The sequence below is a fragment of the Rhinolophus sinicus genome, linkage group LG04 (genome assembly GCF_036562045.2).
Source record: "Rhinolophus sinicus isolate RSC01 linkage group LG04, ASM3656204v1, whole genome shotgun sequence".
Taxonomy (NCBI): Eukaryota; Metazoa; Chordata; class Mammalia; order Chiroptera; family Rhinolophidae; genus Rhinolophus; species Rhinolophus sinicus.
Window position 1 is genome coordinate 170016142 of NC_133754.1, and position 20019 is coordinate 170036160.

The 20019-nt window shown below is 33.7% G+C and overlaps 1 protein-coding gene across 7 annotated transcripts in view; it reads right to left on the reverse strand.

The window, feature by feature from the left end:
- Positions 1–20019, reverse strand: part of PTBP3 (polypyrimidine tract binding protein 3) — a 99680-nt gene that overhangs the window by 28668 nt on the left and 50993 nt on the right. For 4 of the 7 annotated variants that reach the window (XM_019749549.2, XM_019749548.2, XM_019749547.2 and 1 more), the window contains 3 exons: positions 17918–18087; positions 14775–14921; positions 6960–7124 (listed from right to left, as the gene is read on the reverse strand). In XM_019749549.2, coding sequence (XP_019605108.1) covers positions 6960–7124; positions 14775–14921; positions 17918–18087 — 482 coding nt within the window. The remainder of the gene's footprint in view (positions 1–6959; positions 7125–14774; positions 14922–17917; positions 18088–20019) is intronic. The other 3 variants (XM_074330839.1, XM_074330840.1, XM_074330838.1) reach the window with 1 other exon arrangement.

Genomic DNA, 20019 nt, shown 5'->3' on the forward strand with positions numbered 1-20019 from the left:
ATAGACATTTCCCCCCAAAAGATAACTGAACAGCCAGCCAATAAGAACATGAAAAGATACTCAACATCACTAATCATTAATGAAATCCAAAAAAAATATGAGATACCACTTCAAACCCATTAGAGTGGCTAGTATAAAAACAAACAAACAAAACCCAGAAAATATCAAGTGTTGGGGGTGATGTGGAGAAAAAAAGCACTGTTGGTGGGAAAGCAAAATGGTACAGCTGTATGGAAAATATTATGGCAGTTCTTCAAAAAAACTTAGAATTACCATATAATCCAATATTTCCACTTCTGGGTATATGCCCAAAAGAATTGAAAGCAGGGACTCAATGAGGTATTTGCACCCCATGTTCATGACAACATTGGTTGCAATAGTATAGTCAAAACATGGAAGCAGTCCAAGTGTCCAACCAAAGAAGACATGGACAAAATATGGTATATACATACAAAAGGAAGGAAATTCTGACACACGTTGTAACATGGATGTACCTTGAAGAGATTATGTTAAATGAAATAAGCCAATCACAGAAGGACAAATGGTACATAATTCCACTTGCATGAGGAACGTAGAGTACTAGTCAAATTCGAGACAGAAAGTAGAATGGTGGTTGCTAAGGGCTGAGAGAAGAGGAGAATGGGAAGTTGTTTAACAGGTACAGGAGTTGCAGTTTGGGAAGACGAAAGAAAATGTCTGGAGATACACAGTGTTTGTTGATGGTTGCAAAATAATGTGAATGTACTTAATTCCACTGAACTGTATACTTAAAATGGTAAAATTTATGTATATTTTACCGCCACCTAAAAACTAAAGTATCCTAACGTCCAAATACTCATTTTGGACATGACATTCTTTAACACAGAATTAGCTTAGAGTCAAACACATCTTATAGGAAATAACATCATTCTGTAAGATTTGTGGAACCAATTTGTCTTGGAAGGGCTTACTAGAAAATGCCCTTCCTTAAAATTAGACAGTCTGAGAGTTCTTTATTGAAATTAGAAACTTAAAAAAACCCTGTAATTTCATTATGGTCACATTTCAGGATTTAGAACTTTGGGAACTTAATCCTCATTTAACTGTGTTTTGAACAATAAGAAATTTTTTGTTTTATTTCTTTTAATGAAAATTTTTGTCCTGTCACAGGTATTTTCTCAGTACACCCTGGTGTTCTAGATAATATTCTTTTAAAAAATACCAAATTTACCTTCTTCTCAGCTGACTGTCAAATAATTTGAATTTTATGTTGTATCTTACTTTAAGATATACTGTAGGTATAAACATTCTTCGGAAAAGGTCTTATATTTTCTTAATTTTCATCCTTGGCAATACTGTGGTGTTGCACGTGCCTGCGCACACACACTAATCTATATATTATAAGTGCACCAACTAGGTGTTTTTTCCTACCTGATAAATGAGTAGCAAAGACTTTTAATATGTGTGTGTGTGTGTGTATACACACATATATACATATGAAAAGACATATAATAACTGCCTAACCTCCCTCCTTCATACTGCAGTTAAAGGTAGTGAGTGTCCTGAAGAATAAGTCAGATTATATTTTTCACTGCTTAAAATTCCTCACTACCTCCCGATTACCTGCTTGGAAAAATCCAAGCTCTATGGTATACCACACACAATCTTGCCCTGGTATATCTCTCCAACCTCATCTCCTGACACTTTTTCTATCACATTATCTACATAAACAATATGCAGTTGTCTATAGTTCTCCAAATACACCAAGAGGTTTCATACTTCTATGCAATATGTGTGGCTTTTTCCTTTACCTGGAACTCTGTGCCTAATACCTAGTAAATTTTCATTTGTCTTTTTCAAAACTCAGTTCAGAGAAGGAAGTTAACGCCACCAGAAAATTCTCATCCTCCCCCAAATCTCAATAGCTAGTTCTCTTTCCCAAATATTATCCCCTTCTTGGCCTCATATAAATATTTACCTTGTTTTACTTATCCTGCACAATACATGTTTACATATCTGTGTCCTTTAATTAAAAAGCTCCTTGAAGTATATGTCTTGCCTTAATCATTTCTATTTCCTTATTTTTTGTTTTTTTTATTGGGGAATATTAGGGATCAGTGTGTTTTTCCAGGGCCCATCAGCTCCAAGTTGTTATCTTTCAATCTAGATGTGGAGGGCGCAGCTCAGCTCCAAGTCCAGTCACCGTTTTCAATCTTAGTTGCAGGGGCGCAGCCCACCATCCCATGCGGGAATTAAACTGGCAACTCTGTCATTCAGAGCTCGTGCTCTAACCAACTGAGCCATCAGGCCGCCCTAATCATTTCTATTTCTTGAGTACAATTCCAGACACCTAAGAGGTACAGGGTAAATGCTTTTTACTAATTGATAAAGAATTATACTCTGAGACCTAATTGGAGAGTCACGGTAATATGCAATTTTTAAAAATGATAAATATTCTTGATGTACAATATCTCACTAATAAAGTAATAAGAACATATAATTTGCTCTAAAATTTAGGATAATTTTATATCAAATTCTGCTACAGAACCTAATTTCCACTTAACCTTCATATTTTTTAGTATTTAGATTCTCTCATTTAACTTGAACAGTAACCCGATGGACATCCTTACTAACAGCTGTGTTTGGCCGTGTGCTTTTTATCTGAAAGTGCTAAGAAAACATAAACTGACTGAACTGGCTAACCATGGATAGCTCTCTAGAGCCCCCTGGATTGTATTTACTGAGAGAGTAGCTACAATAATCAACCTGATACTTCTGAATAAAGTAAGCAAGCATCAACATAAGGAGTCTAGAAAAGCCTAAAGTGTGATTTTTAACATTTTTTTCATAATTATCAAAATACTAAATTTTACACAGATTTGGCCTCAAAAGATTAACATTCAGGAAAGTTTAACATATATAGATTTATTTTTATTGATTATAAGGTCTTTGACTCTATTTCCCTCATATATTTATTTTGCTGTCATAAACATAGACACATAGATTCAACTCTTGTATTTCCTGTGCATTGCATCTTTTCAGACTTTAATTTTACCAGATCAAATTCTGGTAAAATTAATCTTCAGGGTGATTTTTATAACAGAAGAACTTGCCAGAAACTAAAACTGTTCACTAGCATTCACTTATAAAAAGCACATTCATATTAGAACTTTTAAAACTATCAAGCATACTGGCCACAACTTGTTTATAATAGTTTCTGTAGCCAACAAAACAGTATGACTTAAAAACCAGAATTTCATATTACTAGTATTGATTCTTTATTTAACACCATAATAATTGATTTTTGCAAGTCATTTATCTTTAGTCTGCAATTCAAAAATATCAGTCCTTTGTCCTAAGAGATTTGTCTATTGGACATTCACAAAATACCCCCATGTATAACATAACAATACTTGGAAGTAATGAATTACACGAGAATACTGTTTTGAATTACTCCTTCAGTGTACAAAGAAATTTTTTAGTATGCAGGGTTGAGGTTACATAATGATCAATGAGTGCCTTCTTTATCTGCAAATACTCTCCAGGTGACGCCATCCAATCCAATGGCTTTAAACCACCACCCACAAGCTGATGATCACCAAATCTCTAGTCTAGAATTCTTCTACCTAATCCAGACTTATTTCCTAACTGTCTATTCAACATCTCCTACTGGGATGTCTAGTAGGTATATCAAACCTAACATGTCGAAAACACTCTGTTGATTTCTGCCCTATTTCCCACCCCTGCCCCCAAATCTTTTTTTCTCCTCTGTCTTTACTATTTTAATGTAAGATAGCTCTATTTTACCAGAGGCTCACAGCCAAAATCTGAAATACATTCTTGGTTACTCTTTCTCCTCATAACCCACATCTACTCAACCCACCAGCAAATCCTTCCAAATATGTCCATAATCACCACTTCCAGTGCCCATGTCCTCACCTGAGTCACCACCATCTCTCATATGGACTATGACAAGAGCCTCTACTTGTGCCTACAGTTTATTTTTAACAGTACCAAGAACGATTCTGTTAAAACATAAATCTATCATCTCACCCTTCTTCTGAAAATCCTCCAATGGCTTCCCATCCTACTCAGTGTAAAGATTATAAAGGCTTTGTACCATCTGGCTCCTGACCCCTTCTCTGACTGTATCACTCATAGCTTTCCTACTTTTTACACTCCAATGACTAGCCTTATTTCTGATATTTGAACACATTAAGCACACCTCCATTTTAAGGACTTTGCACTTGTTCTTTCTGACTGGATTATTATTCTATCACATACACACAATACTTAACCTTAACATCCTTCAAGCCCCTGCTAAAATGTCATTTTATTGGAAACACCTCCCCTACCTTTCCTCATCTGAAATAGCACCACTTCCACCTCAGTCACTCTCAATCCCTTACCAGGAGCTAAAGGAAAAACACTAGCTCCTACCGATGTTAGAGAGCAGTTTAGCTAATGTCAATTCTTCAGCTAAGAATATAAAATAATCCTCTAATTAATTATAACAGTTGCAAGTAACTCCACACTTCCTTGCATTTCCTCATCTCAATATTCATTGCATTTTATGCTATTAACTTATGAAATTGTATCTTACCTACAAGACTACAAAAGCAAAGATCAGTTTCTTACAGTGCAATTTACTAGCATCTGATGATTACTAAAATTTCCTGAGCATTTAATATGTAGCAGGCACTGTTCTAAGTGCTTTAAATGCATTAACTCGTGTAATCCTTACAATGAAGGTATAAAATAGAGACCATCTTCATTTATCCCCATTATATAAATACGTGAAAGACAGAGATGAGGTAAGTTACTTGCCCAAGGCTATAGAGGTAGTAAGAGGTAAAACCAGGATTCAAAGCAGCTCCAGACTCTGTATCCTTAATCATTACGCTATAGGATACTTTAGTTGGCTGATGGGATAGCGTGCCAGGGGGAGAGGACTTAGTTAACATAATTAGAGAAAGATTCTCTGAGGAGGTGAATAATAAGCTGAAAACCTAATGACGTAGAATTCAGCTAAGTGACTACCTCAGCAAAGTGTGTTCTAAGCCTACAAAATAGGAGATACGCAGAAACAGAATAAGCTGGAGAGAAGGGGAGAGAGGGTCAAAGCCACGAAAGAGTGCTAAATAAGCAGAGGAAGTGTTAGGAAATGAGGTTAAAGAAATGGGGAGCGGTCTGGATATGGGGGCCTTAAGAGCCTCGGTAAGGAGTTTGGATTGATTCCAACAGCAATGGGAAGGAGCCTTAAGCAAGGGAGCGCTACACCTGAAAGGCTGAGTCCTAGCCTGATGGTTATTATTGAGTCTCAGAATTACTCTTTGGCTGAAGGACCCCATAATCTCTTGGGAGAGAGACAAGTTTGTTACTGTTCTTAGGGAATGGAATGATAGGACAGGACCACATGATACTGGCTAAACTCACTGCCACTGAGGGCATGTCGAGACATAGGAGCAAGAATATCTTTTGTAAAACTGTAAGTTAATAGCTACAGTGTTACAGTAGCAAAAACAAACAAACATACAAACAAACACTGCGGATGGATCACGGAGGGCTCAATGCCACTTTGTGGAATAAACAGAAGAGAAGAAAATCTACCAGACAAAGAATCCAATCGCTCAAACAATTCCTGAACCCTTTTAGGGAACAACAGTAGCTATAGATACTACTGTTACAGCCCTCCCTAGAAAATGCCTCACTAATGCATATTTAGAAAATGGTACTCAGAAAACGATCATAGGGAATACAGTGGGCCTAATAAATGGTATATTTTGATATTTACACGCATGGCAAAGAACGTGTATTGGGAAATGTATCCCAGCTCTATTACCAGTTGGTACAATGACTGTGGAAATGTAACTTAACTTCCAAGAGCCCCAGTTCCCTCATTTGTAAAATGTGATAATAGGATAAGACGCATTTCAATTCTTAAATACACATGCACACACACACCCTTATAACTCTCCACTTAGTAGAACAAACACAAAGGTTAGGAAAACAGTTAAATAATTTTGGACTGGCTGGTATTATGCTGGCAATATATATGGATATAAATATGAAAATAAGCAAGTAATATCTTAGTGTTTTGATATTGTAATGTATGTATTGACAAGTATAATGAAACAGAATCAATATATAGCTAAACGGGACAAACACTAACTGAAGTTTTTAGGCTAGATGCCAAATATTCTATGTTACAGATAACCAAATAACTGCATGTTACATTTTGAGGGTATGTATGTATGGAGTGTTAGTTAAAAATGTAACACGCATACAAAACACTGGATTTCACATTAGAAGCCTTGAGTTTTAGTTGACTCTTCAATTACGCTCTAATATTCAATGCATCAATTATCTGAGTTGCAGTTTTATTCACTGTAAAATTACAAAAACTAGGTGACCTTCCAGTCCTTAGATTCTATATATTCATAGTAGGCCATGATTTGGTAGACTGCCTTTTATCAAGACACTTTAGACATATTAATGGGTAGTCTATGAAAGCTACATTGGGTATCGGTCACTAACACGATACATCCATGTTACATATAAGGAGTTATTATATACCTTCCTTTCAGAGTTTTTAAAATAAAAATACTCAAATGTAAGAAGGAGTCAATAGGAATAAATTAGTTGTTTTCTATATTGATGTTACTTTCTCAGGAATAACTACTACCAATGCTTTTAATAGGAGTCTATGCTTTATTCATTTTCATGCTTAGGTATATACATATAAAAAAAGAATGTCTGACACACTGTTTAAAATCAGGTCTTTAAATTAGTAAAAGGGGGCTGTCAAAAATGATCTCTGATTGATACTACTTCTTGCATGAAACAGGATGCTGAAGAATTTTTATTATTTAAACAAATACATCAACCAAAATCGACCAGCTAAAAAACTAAAGATATAAAACATCTAAATTTACAGAGGTCCCATTTGACTCTGCTTTCCTAAGACTGCTCCTCCTTACCTGATGAAGAACTTCCAGAGTAACGGGGTAAAAGAGGTTTTCAATAATTATTCGGAGCACAGGGCTCTGCCCAGGTAGGATTGTGCCTTCATTGGTAGGAGCTCCAGGAAGGGCCAGACTTCCCGACTGGACAGCACTGACAGCTTGCAGTGCAGCTTGGGCTCTCTATAGAACAATCCAAAATAAGAACTTTTGGTTACACAGAAGAATTTTATATGAATCCTAAAAATCAGGTATGTAAAATAATAGGAAGTACTATAAATAAAAACATACATATCTACTCTTTCTGAATGCACATATCCTAAATTTATAAGGTTGGTGCAAAAGTAATTGCGGTGTTTGCAATTGTTTTTAACCTTTTAAATCGCAATTACTTTTGCACCAACCTAATATAATCAAGAGTCAAAAGACTTGCTTTCTTATCACACCGACACAATATTTAAGATAGTTGCTTAAATTTACTCCAAGAAATGAAAAAATACATGGCAAAAAAAGACAATTTGGATATTTTTATTCTTAATTTTAAATGACAATAGGAAAAAAGACAACGTGTAGGTAACATTAAAGACCACTTAAAAAGCTATTAAAGTCCCTCTTGTCCCCCCCCCCCCCCCCGCCCTGAACAACTGAGTTCTAAAGCCTTTAGGTGGCATGTGAGAGAGTAAATATGGAGGAGGAGAGGAGCTGTGGTGGTTCAGAGTGGAATAAGGGCATCTCTATAGGAAGACATCCTAGCATGGAGAACCAGAGCCTGAGCAACATGAGGAGAGCAACCACGTGGCAGGGCTGTCTGGCAAGAGGAACCTTAGCCCAAACAAAGTAAGGAAAAGTATAAGTGGGGGTTGCTCACTGCTGGATATCAGAACCTGAGGAGCAAGAGAGGGTAAGAAAGGCATCCAGAGTATAACCTGGCCAGGAGAGTCAGAGGTCAGAGCCCAAGGAGAGTCAGGAACGGGTCCACATGGGGTAGAGAGCCAATGTGGTGAAGATTGCTTGGTGAAGTCTGAGTATAGAGAACAAGAGGTTTATGAGGGCCTGAAGGGGGCAAGGAGGTAATTAATTCAAAGGAGGGACATCCTGGCATGGGATGGCAGACGAGTTTCTAAATATCATGTTCTACTGAAAGAAACCAGGGTGCTAAAAATGTCTAGTTCCAGATCTGGAGCAAGGAAAGCACAAGATGAGGGTATAACTTCTTGTTTTTATGAGTTTTTGTTGTTATTTTACCAGAATGCAAAGAAGTGTTCAAAGAACGATAGAAAGATGCCAAAGGGACATAGAAAACAAACTGAAGGGGCTCCCACTGGCCAAATATAAGACAATTTGAAAATCAAAAAGTAATAATTGTAACAAATAATAACTTATCATTTAAAATAGATCTTTACTCCATATTGATATAAACTGACAGTTAACAAGGAAACAGTATATTTACATTGTCTTAAAGTATTTTCCCCCAAATATTCTTCTTTCCCTTAAGTCCTAACTTTATAGTGGAGAAGCCAGACAAACACCAGCCTAATCAAGTGATCAAAGAGTGTATCAGCAGTAATGCAACAAATTGAAATTACGTCCCACTTGACAGGATGCAATCAGAAAAAAAAGAACATAACTTCTGTAATATTCCTGTCAAAGATATATACACTGAATCTAATCACAAGGAAACATCAGACAAACTCAAACGGAGGGAAATCCTAGAAGATAAAATGCCTGTAATTTTCAAGTGTCAAGGTCATGACAGTCCAAAAAAAACTGAGCAACTGTTTCGATTAAAGAAAATTAAGAAGACGTGACTTCTAAACAGAACATGTGATTTGGAATAATGTTTGGTTTGCTTTAACAAATGTTATTGGGACAAGTGGTAAACTTGAATGGGGACTGAGGATTGAAGGGAAGTAATGTATCAATGTTAATTTCCTGATTTTGAGCACTGTATTCTGGTTGTATAGGAGAATGTCCCTGTTTATAGGAAATACATGCTGAAAGTATTACACAATGCAGACTAGATTAGCAATTTATTCCAAAAATGCCTGAAGAAACCAAAAGTTGTTTGTAGTTTATCTGCAACCCTTTTCTAATTTTAAAATAATTACTTATAAGATCAAGTAGGTGAAGGAGGGAAAATAGAAGGGAAAAAAAGCATGGTTAATGATTACTGAAATTAAATTCAAGTTTTCATCAATATTTTGTACTATACTTATTGCTTAAGAATGGTGATAATTAGTAAAATATTTGTGCCACAAAATAAAAAACTTCAAAGTAGCTACTCCCATTTTCACATATTGTGTTCATTTGCAATTTTAAAGGTCACAGTACTTTGTGTGTTGTTTTAAATGAACATTTCTTTTGTTTTCATGATTTTAATTTTTTACTTTGTGATATCATCACTCTAACATGAGATAAGTGTTAGACTCTAACATTTTGCTATGATAAATAACATTAAAATAAGTATCTTTCTGAAAATTGGCATCTTTTATTTTCTATATGCTTAATAGCTGAACAACTCCCACTTTTATGCTTATGTACAGTCATGCACTGCATAGCAACATTTGGGCCTACAAAGGATTCCATAAATGATGGTGGTCACACAAGATTACAATGGAGCTGAAAAATTCCTATCACCTAGTGACATCTAAAACATCATAATGTCCTAGCACCACGTGTTACTCACGTCTGTGGTGATGCTGGTGTAAACAAACCTATTGGGCTGCCATAATATAAAAGTATGCACATGCAATTATGTATAGTACATAATACTTGCTAATGATAATAAACGACTATGTTACTGGTTTATTTATTTACTATACTATGCTTTTTATTGATTTTAGTGTACTCTTGGCTACTTATTAAAAGAAAGTTTGCTGTAAAACAGTATGGCGTATAACGCTGCCAGTATAGCCTCATTCACCTTGTTTACCGCGTCCCTTAATTGCATTATTTTCTCTTGTGCTTGATTTACCCTCGTGTGATTTTATAAAGTCAGTACAGCCTAAGTGCACAGTGTTTATAAAGCCCACAGCGGTGCACAGTCATGTCCTCCACAGCCACTCACTTCTCACTCACGCACTGGCTCACCCAGACCACCTTCCGGTCCTGGGAACTTCATTCCTAAATGCCCTAGACAGGTGCACATTTTTAAAAAATCTTTCATACAGTATTTTTACTGTACCTATTCTGTGTTTAGATATGTTTAGATGCACAAATACTTACCACCGTGTCACAATTGCCTGCAGTATTCAGTACAGAAACATGCTTACAGGCTTGAAGCGTAGGAGCAATCGGTTCTACCACAGAGCCTAAGTGTGGTAGGCTATACTGGGCAGGTGTGTGGAAGTATACACTATGATATACTATACACAATAACAAAACCGCCTAACGACATATTTCTCAGAACATATCCAAGTCGTTAAGTGGCACATGATGTATGACCTTTTTTTCTTCCAGAGCAGTTTTCTGATTTTTACATTTCTTTACAGATAGTTGGTATACAATATTATATTAGTTATAATAGTCTCATGTGTACAATATAGTGATTTGACATTTTTATACCCTACAATGTGATCACCCCACTAATTCTAGTATTCATCTGTTACTGTAAAAACTTATCTGAACACTTGAAATGTGCCTTGTGCAACTGAGGAACTAAATTTTTTTATTTACTTAAATTTAGCCACATGTAGGTAGCAATGACCATACTGGACATCACACTCTAAAATGACGAGGAAAAGACACTATCACAGTGAGAGTCTAAATGGAACAATGGTTCCTTTTCCTCTCAGATTAGGATGATTAAATCTTATCAAATTAAGCCTGTACAACTGAGAGTAAACGTAACCTCACTGACTTTACTTCATTATCCCTCTAATAATTCTATCAATCCTTTATATTATAGATATGCTTGCTGCTGCTAGTATTACTGTTGTTGTTCCTCTTCACTCCTTTCTCTTTGGCATATCCACAGTGGAGAATATGAGAAGCCATGGTATATATTGTCCTAATCATTCTAGAGTTTTCAATGTACTCTGTATTAGTATTTCATAGAGCACTGAGTACAACAGTCTCTCAGTAGCAAGCATGCAAGCAACACTTCTGACAAGAAAATTCTGAGAAAATAATGCCTCAAAAAGTAAGACAGCTTTACTTTATAAGTAACTCTAGAGTTTCAGTTTTTAATTAGGCAAAAACATTTAAGTAAAAAAAATGAAATTGAGGTCTACTCTCCATGGAGAACAGAAAAGTCAGAAAAGAAAACTGAGAAAGGTCTTAATATGAAGAGATATTTTAAATACACAGAAGACATGTCCTGTGAGTTGGATGCTAAAAATTATGACACAGAATTCCTATTATGGGAGATAATTTTTCAATGTTTCACTAATAAACTCTCTGGAATGGTTACACTAACTATTAATGAAAGAAATAGCAGAAAGATGATTAAAAAAAACAACAAATATTTTCTTAAGGTGGGGGAGGAAAATACACTTTATGTAAAATTTAAACATGCCTGATTAATGTGAAGAAGACATTTCTAAGATTGAAATGAAAATGAATATACAATAAAATGCACAGATCTTAACGGTTTAGTTTGATGACTTTTTAGGAAAAGTATTTTAGAAAAAAATCCTTCTATAGTCATCTTTTTGCATATTTATAAACTTCTACCCACAAGGTAAAAAAAAAACTGTCTATACAATAATGACTGCTACTAACACAACCATTTCTCAAATGCTGTACCTCAAAATATGATCTAAAATTTTAACTATAATTTTAGTTTAAGTAAAGGGACAAAAATACTTGATATTCACCTAACCCTTTGGCAAATATGTCCATAAGCTAGAAAAGAAGTTATGTCCATGTTTTAGGATATCTTGCTATTCAGAGAACAAAAGAGAAATGAAACAGTAATTTATCAGCTTCCCAGAACTGTCAGAATAAAAGACACCCTGTACATTTTATATATGCAATCAGGTACCTTCAATTTTGAATTCAGCTTTGGTGTAGAACTTTGAAAAAAAGAAAAATTATATTTTATGAAACATCAATGCATAGAAACTGCACAAAAATAACAAAATAGAAAGGGTACTGGGAAGAAATCAAGGCTATCGAAGAATAAACTAGGTCATTTGGGCTGGCTTTGGTTGCCAAGCAACTGGGATTTCTCACTGTTCCTCTTTAGAATAATCCAGTCTTTAAGAGTTTTATTAAATTGTTTATTTCTTCTTCAAGACTTATACAAACACAGGAATCACACTAATGAGAAAACTGCATAACTTACATAAAGGAAAATGAAAAGCTTTACAGAATGATAGGAAACAAAACATAACTTCCTAGTCAAAAGGACCAGAGAGCAACATAAATGTTAATTATCATTAAATTAATCTATAAAATCAAACCAATCTCAATTGTGCTTTTTGGGGATAGAAGTTATCAAAAGAATTATAATATATCTGGAGAAATAAACAAAATATATTAAGCAGTTAATTTCAGAAAAGACAGAGTAAAGAACGAGGCTTTGCAGTATATTAAGCCACAGGGACATTGAAACAGGAATGGAACAGGACAGAATCCAAAAGGTAGTTCAAATTAGACAATTAGACACAGAGAACATACCATGTGAGCAGCTCACACATGAGGGTAGATCAGGGCCATGCAAGCAAAATGTGTATGCCTGCTAACAGGTGTAAATAGGCATGTTGTAAGGTAGGGATAGCATGTGTATGGAAAAACTAGAACATGATAAAGGACATGTTTCCTATGAGTGGATAATGGATTACAAAAAAATAACAAAGCAGAAACTGGTCACCGGGAGTAAAAAAAGGCCAAAGCCCCATCACCAAGATATTCCTAATAAAACAAAGATGTACACATTAAAATAAGAACTAAAACATAAAAAGTAGAAGATAGGTAAAAAAAAAAAAAAAAAAAAAAAAAAACATTAAAAAAAAAAATCGTACTATGTTAGGTTTATGAGTATGGTACCAAAACCAGAAACTGTAATACAGTCTTGAGAGAGCTGAATGTTATATAGAAAGTCAAATGGCAGCTTCTAGGGGTTGGGGGCAGAGGGAAGTAGGGAGTTAAGTGTTTAATGGGTACAGAATTTCAGTTTGGGAAGATAAAAAATTTTGGAGATGGATGGTGGTGATGGGTTGCGCAATGTGGATATACTTAATGCCACTGAAATGTACACTTAAAAATGGTTAAAATGGTAAGTTTTGTTATATATTTCACCACAATTGGAAAAAATGGGGAAAAACCCGCATTAACAGAAATCACTATAAATACTTTACAAGTTATTGAATGTTACGTAAGATGAACAATAAGATATAACTTCTTACCTATCGTATTAACAAAGACAGAAAAACTGTTTGCTCATACATTACCAATGGCACCCTAAGTGGGCACATAATCTTTACAGAAAGCAATCATGCAACATGTATCAAAATATAAAATATGCATATGCTTAGTCCCAGCAATATCACTGCCAGAAATGTAAACTAATAAGATAATGTTGCAAGTATGCAGTACTATTTGTAAAAACATAAAATTGGAAACAATCTCAATGTCTATTATCAAGAAACTGGGTAATTACAGCTGTCCTATAGAAGGGAGTATTGGGTAGTCATTTAGAAATGATAACATAATTCTGTATTTGTTCTCATGAAACAATGTTTATGATATCTTACAGTGAAAAATAATAGCTTTCAAAACATTATAGAGTTCCATTGGTGTAAACTTATATACATAGACAATAATACACCTGAACAGAGAAGGGGCACACACCAAAATGTTAGTTATCTTTGCTTTTTGTTTTGTTACTTGGAATGCTTTTTGTTACTTTTCTAGATTGTTTGAATGTTTTACCATGAGCATATATCCTATTTGTAATTTACAAGGCAAATTTTCATTTAAAAAAGTCTACACTATTTAAAAATATTAATATTTCATTTATTCTTAAGTTTATATAGTTTATTATATGACATTAATATCTCTTAGAACAAGTTAAGGATTATACACAGGAAATGTCACTGTTTTTAGAAATGTGGAAAACTATAATTTAAATTCAGCAGCTTGCATTATAAATAACTTTCAACATAGAATCAAAGAGCTGGAGTTCTTTTGCCTAGAGCAAGAGTAGAGGGGACAACATTTTCTTAACATAAAAAAAAACACCTCTTTCTTCAAATGTACTTGTTTTATGGATAACATTTTCCTACCCTTAAGTAACTTCAATTACTATTTTAACTACTTAAAAATCAACCTGGAGAGGCACAAAAGATTAACATGAACTTTATCAAAATAAAAACTAGAAAATGAGGTAAGAAATGTTGATATTCTACATTCCACATTTATCTTGAAGTCATAAATAAATCATTTAATGAACATGTCTATACAAATTCTTATTAACATCTCAAGTTCAATTACTTAACAGCACAACAGAAGCATCACTCAACTTCTTAATGCCTTTATTATTACATATTCTGTAAAAAGAAAGAATTGACTTCTAAAGTTCCTTTTACACTTGTGATTTTAAGATATATAACGATGTTATTGTTTTCTCATGAAAACAGTTTCAAGGGAAAACTATGTATCTACCGTTTTTAACACTGTAACTTCAAACTTCAAACATGTTTCTAAATGGCTCTACTTTCTTATATTTAGGCCTCAGGTAAGAATTTACACATACAATCTTTACTAATAAAGCATTCTAAGATGAAGAAAAACACATGACTTTTTTCCCTCTGAAAAACACAAAGTTAATTTTAAGTTATTACATCATGTGTTCTTATAACTATTTTTATAAATGCCTTTAATACTTACAGCTTGATTAGGTAGATTGTCAGTCTTAAGCTCTCTGTGATTGGAATACTGAATAAAAATAGGCTGGCTTCGAAGGTGAGGAGTAACAGGAGTGTAATAATTCACCATAGTAACAGCAGCTTCCTCAGAAGCCATTTCTAAGAAAGCCTGTAATAAACACAAGAAGGTAAAGTGAAAGCTCCTATTTTTGAAAGGCAGCTAAGAACTACTTTGTCATTCTAGCTTGCTCTAAACTCATGCATTCTCAATAGAAATAATATTGCCCTCAAGGGGATGAAAAGATTTTTGCTTCAATGTATATCACTGATACTAATTGGAAACATATTTGAACAGTTGGGTTCAGTAAAGATTTGGGGTTGGGAAATTGCCAGGTGATGAAATGATTTTATGTGGTTTCTGTTTTTCCTTTTATTTATGTTTGTCCTACATCTAGAAATAATTAAAAAGGCAAAAATAAATGTGTGCATCGCTACTATAAATCGATGCTTTCAGGTATTGGGATCTAACAGTTCTTTCCTAAAAAATTCTCAAACAGAGATTGGGCAAAATGATTTGTTCTTCTTTAGCTTTTTATAAAATAACTTTATGAATACAATGAAATAGAGCATTCAAGTCCAGGGGCTCAACTGTTCAAAGTAGGGAAATGGGAGAGAATCCTGTATTAATATACATTTTTTACTACAAGAGCATTTAATTAGCAAGCACACAGTAACCAATTCAAATTATATATAAAACATTTACAATTTATTTATAAAATATGTATTTAACAACAACATTTATGGAACACAGGAAATGGCAAGTATCTATAAATCAAACTCTTTCTTAAGTTTATAGTTATCCTTACTTGGCAAGTGTTTCCACTTGGCAAATATTACAGGCAAATGAATATTATTAACTTGACAAATGTTAAATATAATGTTTAACTGAATCAATTAAATGAACTAATAATATCCTATGAAGTAGTAAGTACTGTTAGCCAGATGAGTTGATCAAATACCACTAATTAATTAACTGATCCAAAATAAACAAATAAAGTTTCACTATCTTCAAGGAATAAAATAGACTTCGAGTCATTTATGCTATCTAAAAGGTATAAACGTCCATGTCGTACTTTAAATCCACTATTTAATTGTACTAGGAATATACTTTTTCTAATTTTTCTAAGAAAGGGTAAAAATGATCAAGGTAAAAATGGCTATAGGAATAGTTCCTATCTTGTTTTTAATCATCTTTTCAACAAAAGATTTGTAAAATGTGTTCTAATAATCATTACATGGGGAGAGCGTATCTTTCTGCAAACTCCTTACTACATGTTAAAAACTAACTTAGTGTTTAACATCAGACACACAAAGAAAAAGCTAAACAATGTTTTTGAAATACTACATGATTCTTGTCATGGAAAGTGTTTCCTGAAAGTATATACAACCCAAAAATTCAAATCTAAAAATAACTATTCCATATGTTGTCTGGTAAAAGACTCATGTTTTTCTAAACTATCTAGTCAAAAGGATCAATTTTCATAATGTGAGTGGAAAGAAAATCAAAGGTCACCAGCCACAGAAAGACTCTTTAAAATAATCCTCACTGTGCCCTCAACACTCCACCTCCAAGTACCTCCTGAAAGTAATTCTAGTGACTCATGGCAGAACCTCTTGCTGAAGTATATATTACTAACAAGATATTTTTCAAACAGAATTTATGATCAAAAGACAAGCAATTAACATATGGTTAATTAGCACTATTGATAAATATAAACCCAGAACCAACAGTAGAGACAAAGGAAACTGTGACGCTGCATATACTACTGACACATGATAATATAGATGATACATGGCTGCTAGATATCTCACAACCATTAGAGACGGCCATGTTGATTCTTTTCAAACCACACAAACCATACTATTCTCAATAGTGAAAACTGCGTTAAAATAAAGATCTAAGTACATGCACAATTTCCAAAAGATGTTAAGATAAATGTGTAAACACAACAAGGGCTGAATACTAAGAGTTGTTATTTAACTTCTATAGCTCTTATTAATCTCATTTGAATTAAACAGGGATGTTAGTTTAGTAATGATAGGGGCCTGAAACAGACATCATCATCCAATCTCTAGCAAGTCTAATGCTAATTAACTTATTTATAAATATATTTATAATGTGTTTCTTAAGTTTATTATTTATGAAAAGTGTAAGAAACATAGGGATTTATCATAATGTAGTATACAATATCTAGGGCCCAGATTTGTTATTTTCTTTTCAGCAATGCTCAGTGTAAAAGATTTTTCAGGACAACCAAAAACTAGGAAAGAACTAAAAAATGCATCCCAGTGGGGTCTGAATTGGAACAAGAAAGGATGTGATTATTCAAATCAACATGACAAGTATTATATTTTTGTCATGATCACCAAAGCAAGTTTCCTTATTCATCTTAAAAACTGATTAACTTCTGAAATGAGGAACCTCTTATAGTCTCTTTCAAATTATTAAAGAAGCTACCGTGTTTCCCCAAAAATAAGACCTAGCCGGACCATCACCTCTAATGCGTCTTTTGGAGCAAAAATTAATATAAGACCTTATTTTAATATAAGACTCGATATAACATAACATAACAAACATAACATAACATAACATAACATAACATAACATAATAATATAATACCAGGTCTTATATTAATTTTTGCTCCAAAAGACGCATTAGAGGTGATGGTCCGGCTAGGTCTTATTTTCGGGGAAACACAGGACGTATTAATTCTACAACTAAAATATATTAAACATTTCTATATGATTTTGGAAAACTTAAATGTCCTTTAATTTGCCAAATGAGGTATAATTTATATCCTCTCTGTTAGGGTCTTGATATAGATATCACAAGATATTTTCATAAACCATTTTGTAATTAAGAATATAAAATGTATTTTTTTAAGAGGAAAAAGACAAGTCACTGAATAAGAAATAATCCTGTTTGCTGTGCTAATATTTTTGTTTGTTGCTTCCTGTCATACAAAAAAATTCTAATTTAAAAATTACTTCATGTAAATAGAATGAAATTTAGAAAGTACAGAAAAGTTCAAGAAAATAAAAATCATCTTTAACACTAATACCCAGAGATAATCACTATGGGTGAATTTTTAAATATTACATACCTGGCTTTTTCCTTTCAACATCAAAAGATTAGTTACTTTGCCAAATGGTAGACCTAATGATATGACCTCTGCTTCGGTGACATCACTTGGAATTTTGCGAAGATGGAGAACACGGGAAGGTGAACAGGGAGGTCTATCTCCTTTAAATTTCTTGTTGTCATTCCCATTAGCTAAAAAATATAAAATTTTAAAAAAATTACTGAAACTAATTTGGGTTGACATACTACATTAACCATATTGTCACATTTGATCCTCCAAGAGTTAGAGGTTTTGAAAATTAGGGAATTATGGGGTTGATGCGGGGAGAGGAGATAAGGACACTGGAAAACAAAACTATCCATTTTTCAATAAATGGGTTTTGGGATTTTTCACTGCAAGTTATTAAATTTTTTTAAAATTTTAAGTCTGATGTTTAACTTCAAGGAAAGTACTGGGTTGATTAATTACATATTTACAGGTAACAAATACCTCTAAACAGTCAACTATTTGTTGCAAATAGAGAACATTTATGTTTTTAATGCATTTTTAAATATATTTTTCTAATTTGTTCTATTGCTAAATAAATAAGAACAGTAACTTTTAGGGAAGACTATAACAGAAACTTTGTAATTTAAACCTCCTAAAGGGATTTGGAGTTGATCTATATGTTTATGTAAATTAAGTTTATTTCTTGGGGGTTATATATTTTTTATTAATCTATTTTTTAAAGCTATTTTTTAGAAGCTAAATTGTGCTTTCCCAGAGTCACCTTATTCCTTATTATGTAACTGAAGTTCTTAACATAAGCATGATCACCTTGTTGGAAATGCAAATTTTCAGCCCTACCCCAGATCTACTGAATCAGAAACTAGGGTGGGACCCAGCAACCTGTGTTTTAACAAGTCCTCCAGATGATTCTGGTGCAACCTAAGGTTTGAGAACAGCTGTTGTAAAATAAAGAAAACCTTTACCCTAGTTCACAGCTAAATTATATTTAAATCCTATTGTTTGAACACTGACAATAACTAGAAATGAGAAGCCTGTAACAAATACTCAAATTTAGGTACATAAGATTCAGATATGTTTTTTCTCCCAGAAATAGCACCATGTAAAACTAAATGCCAGTTATCTGAAAGCCAAATGTTTCATTAGTGTTTTTTTTTTAAATAATAAATACCATACTTAGTACTATTAGGAGGCAAACATAATTTTTCCAAATGTCTAAAATTACCATTTTTCCAAACACTCATGTAACTGTACAATCAGATGTCTGTGATCCTAAATAAACAAATTTCATGATGGCCACATAAAAATTATATAGCAATATTTAATACTCATATCTGTGACATGGAAGGACTCAACTTGCTTACAAGTGAATAGGTTGACTAAATACTCAACCAGCACTTACCCCGAAATTTCTATGTTCCTGAACGCACGCAGCATCCTACCTGGATCCAAAAGACTATCAATTCCCAGAGGTCCTTACAACTCTGTGCCTGTATATAGCAAATGCTTAGGCCAGATTGTGGAAAATAATATGCAAATATCTCCTCCTCCTCATCAATCACCACGAAATATTGATTTTTTTCCATCTAAAATGACTGATTACATTTTCATCTCCAGTCCCAATGTCACCAACCTCACCTATTATCTTGTCCCCTTCCTTCCCTTCCTCTAGTCTCACATCCAACATTATCAATCTATCTAAAATAGTGTATCATGTCCTTTATCCTACTCTAAAAACCCTGACAGGCTTCCTACATAAAATGTCCATTAGTTCCTGGTTTTCATTTACACCGTCCCATATGAGTCGGCACATGAAAATATACTTATTAATCTTACTAATTTTAACAGATGAAAAGACAGAGGTTCGGAGATTAAACTATTTCTGTACACAGCTGGCAAGTGAAAAAAGCATTATTGAAACTGAAGTTTAAAGGCAATTTTTTTTACCACAAAAATCTCAGTGTCTTACCACTCCTAGAAAAAAGTAAGTAACTTGATACTGACATTATACATTTTCAAAGTATGTGCTGATTTATGTGGATTATAATATCATTGTCACTGGATTAGATTATCAAACATCACATCCTGGATAGGAGTGAAAGCCAAGTCTGGAGTGC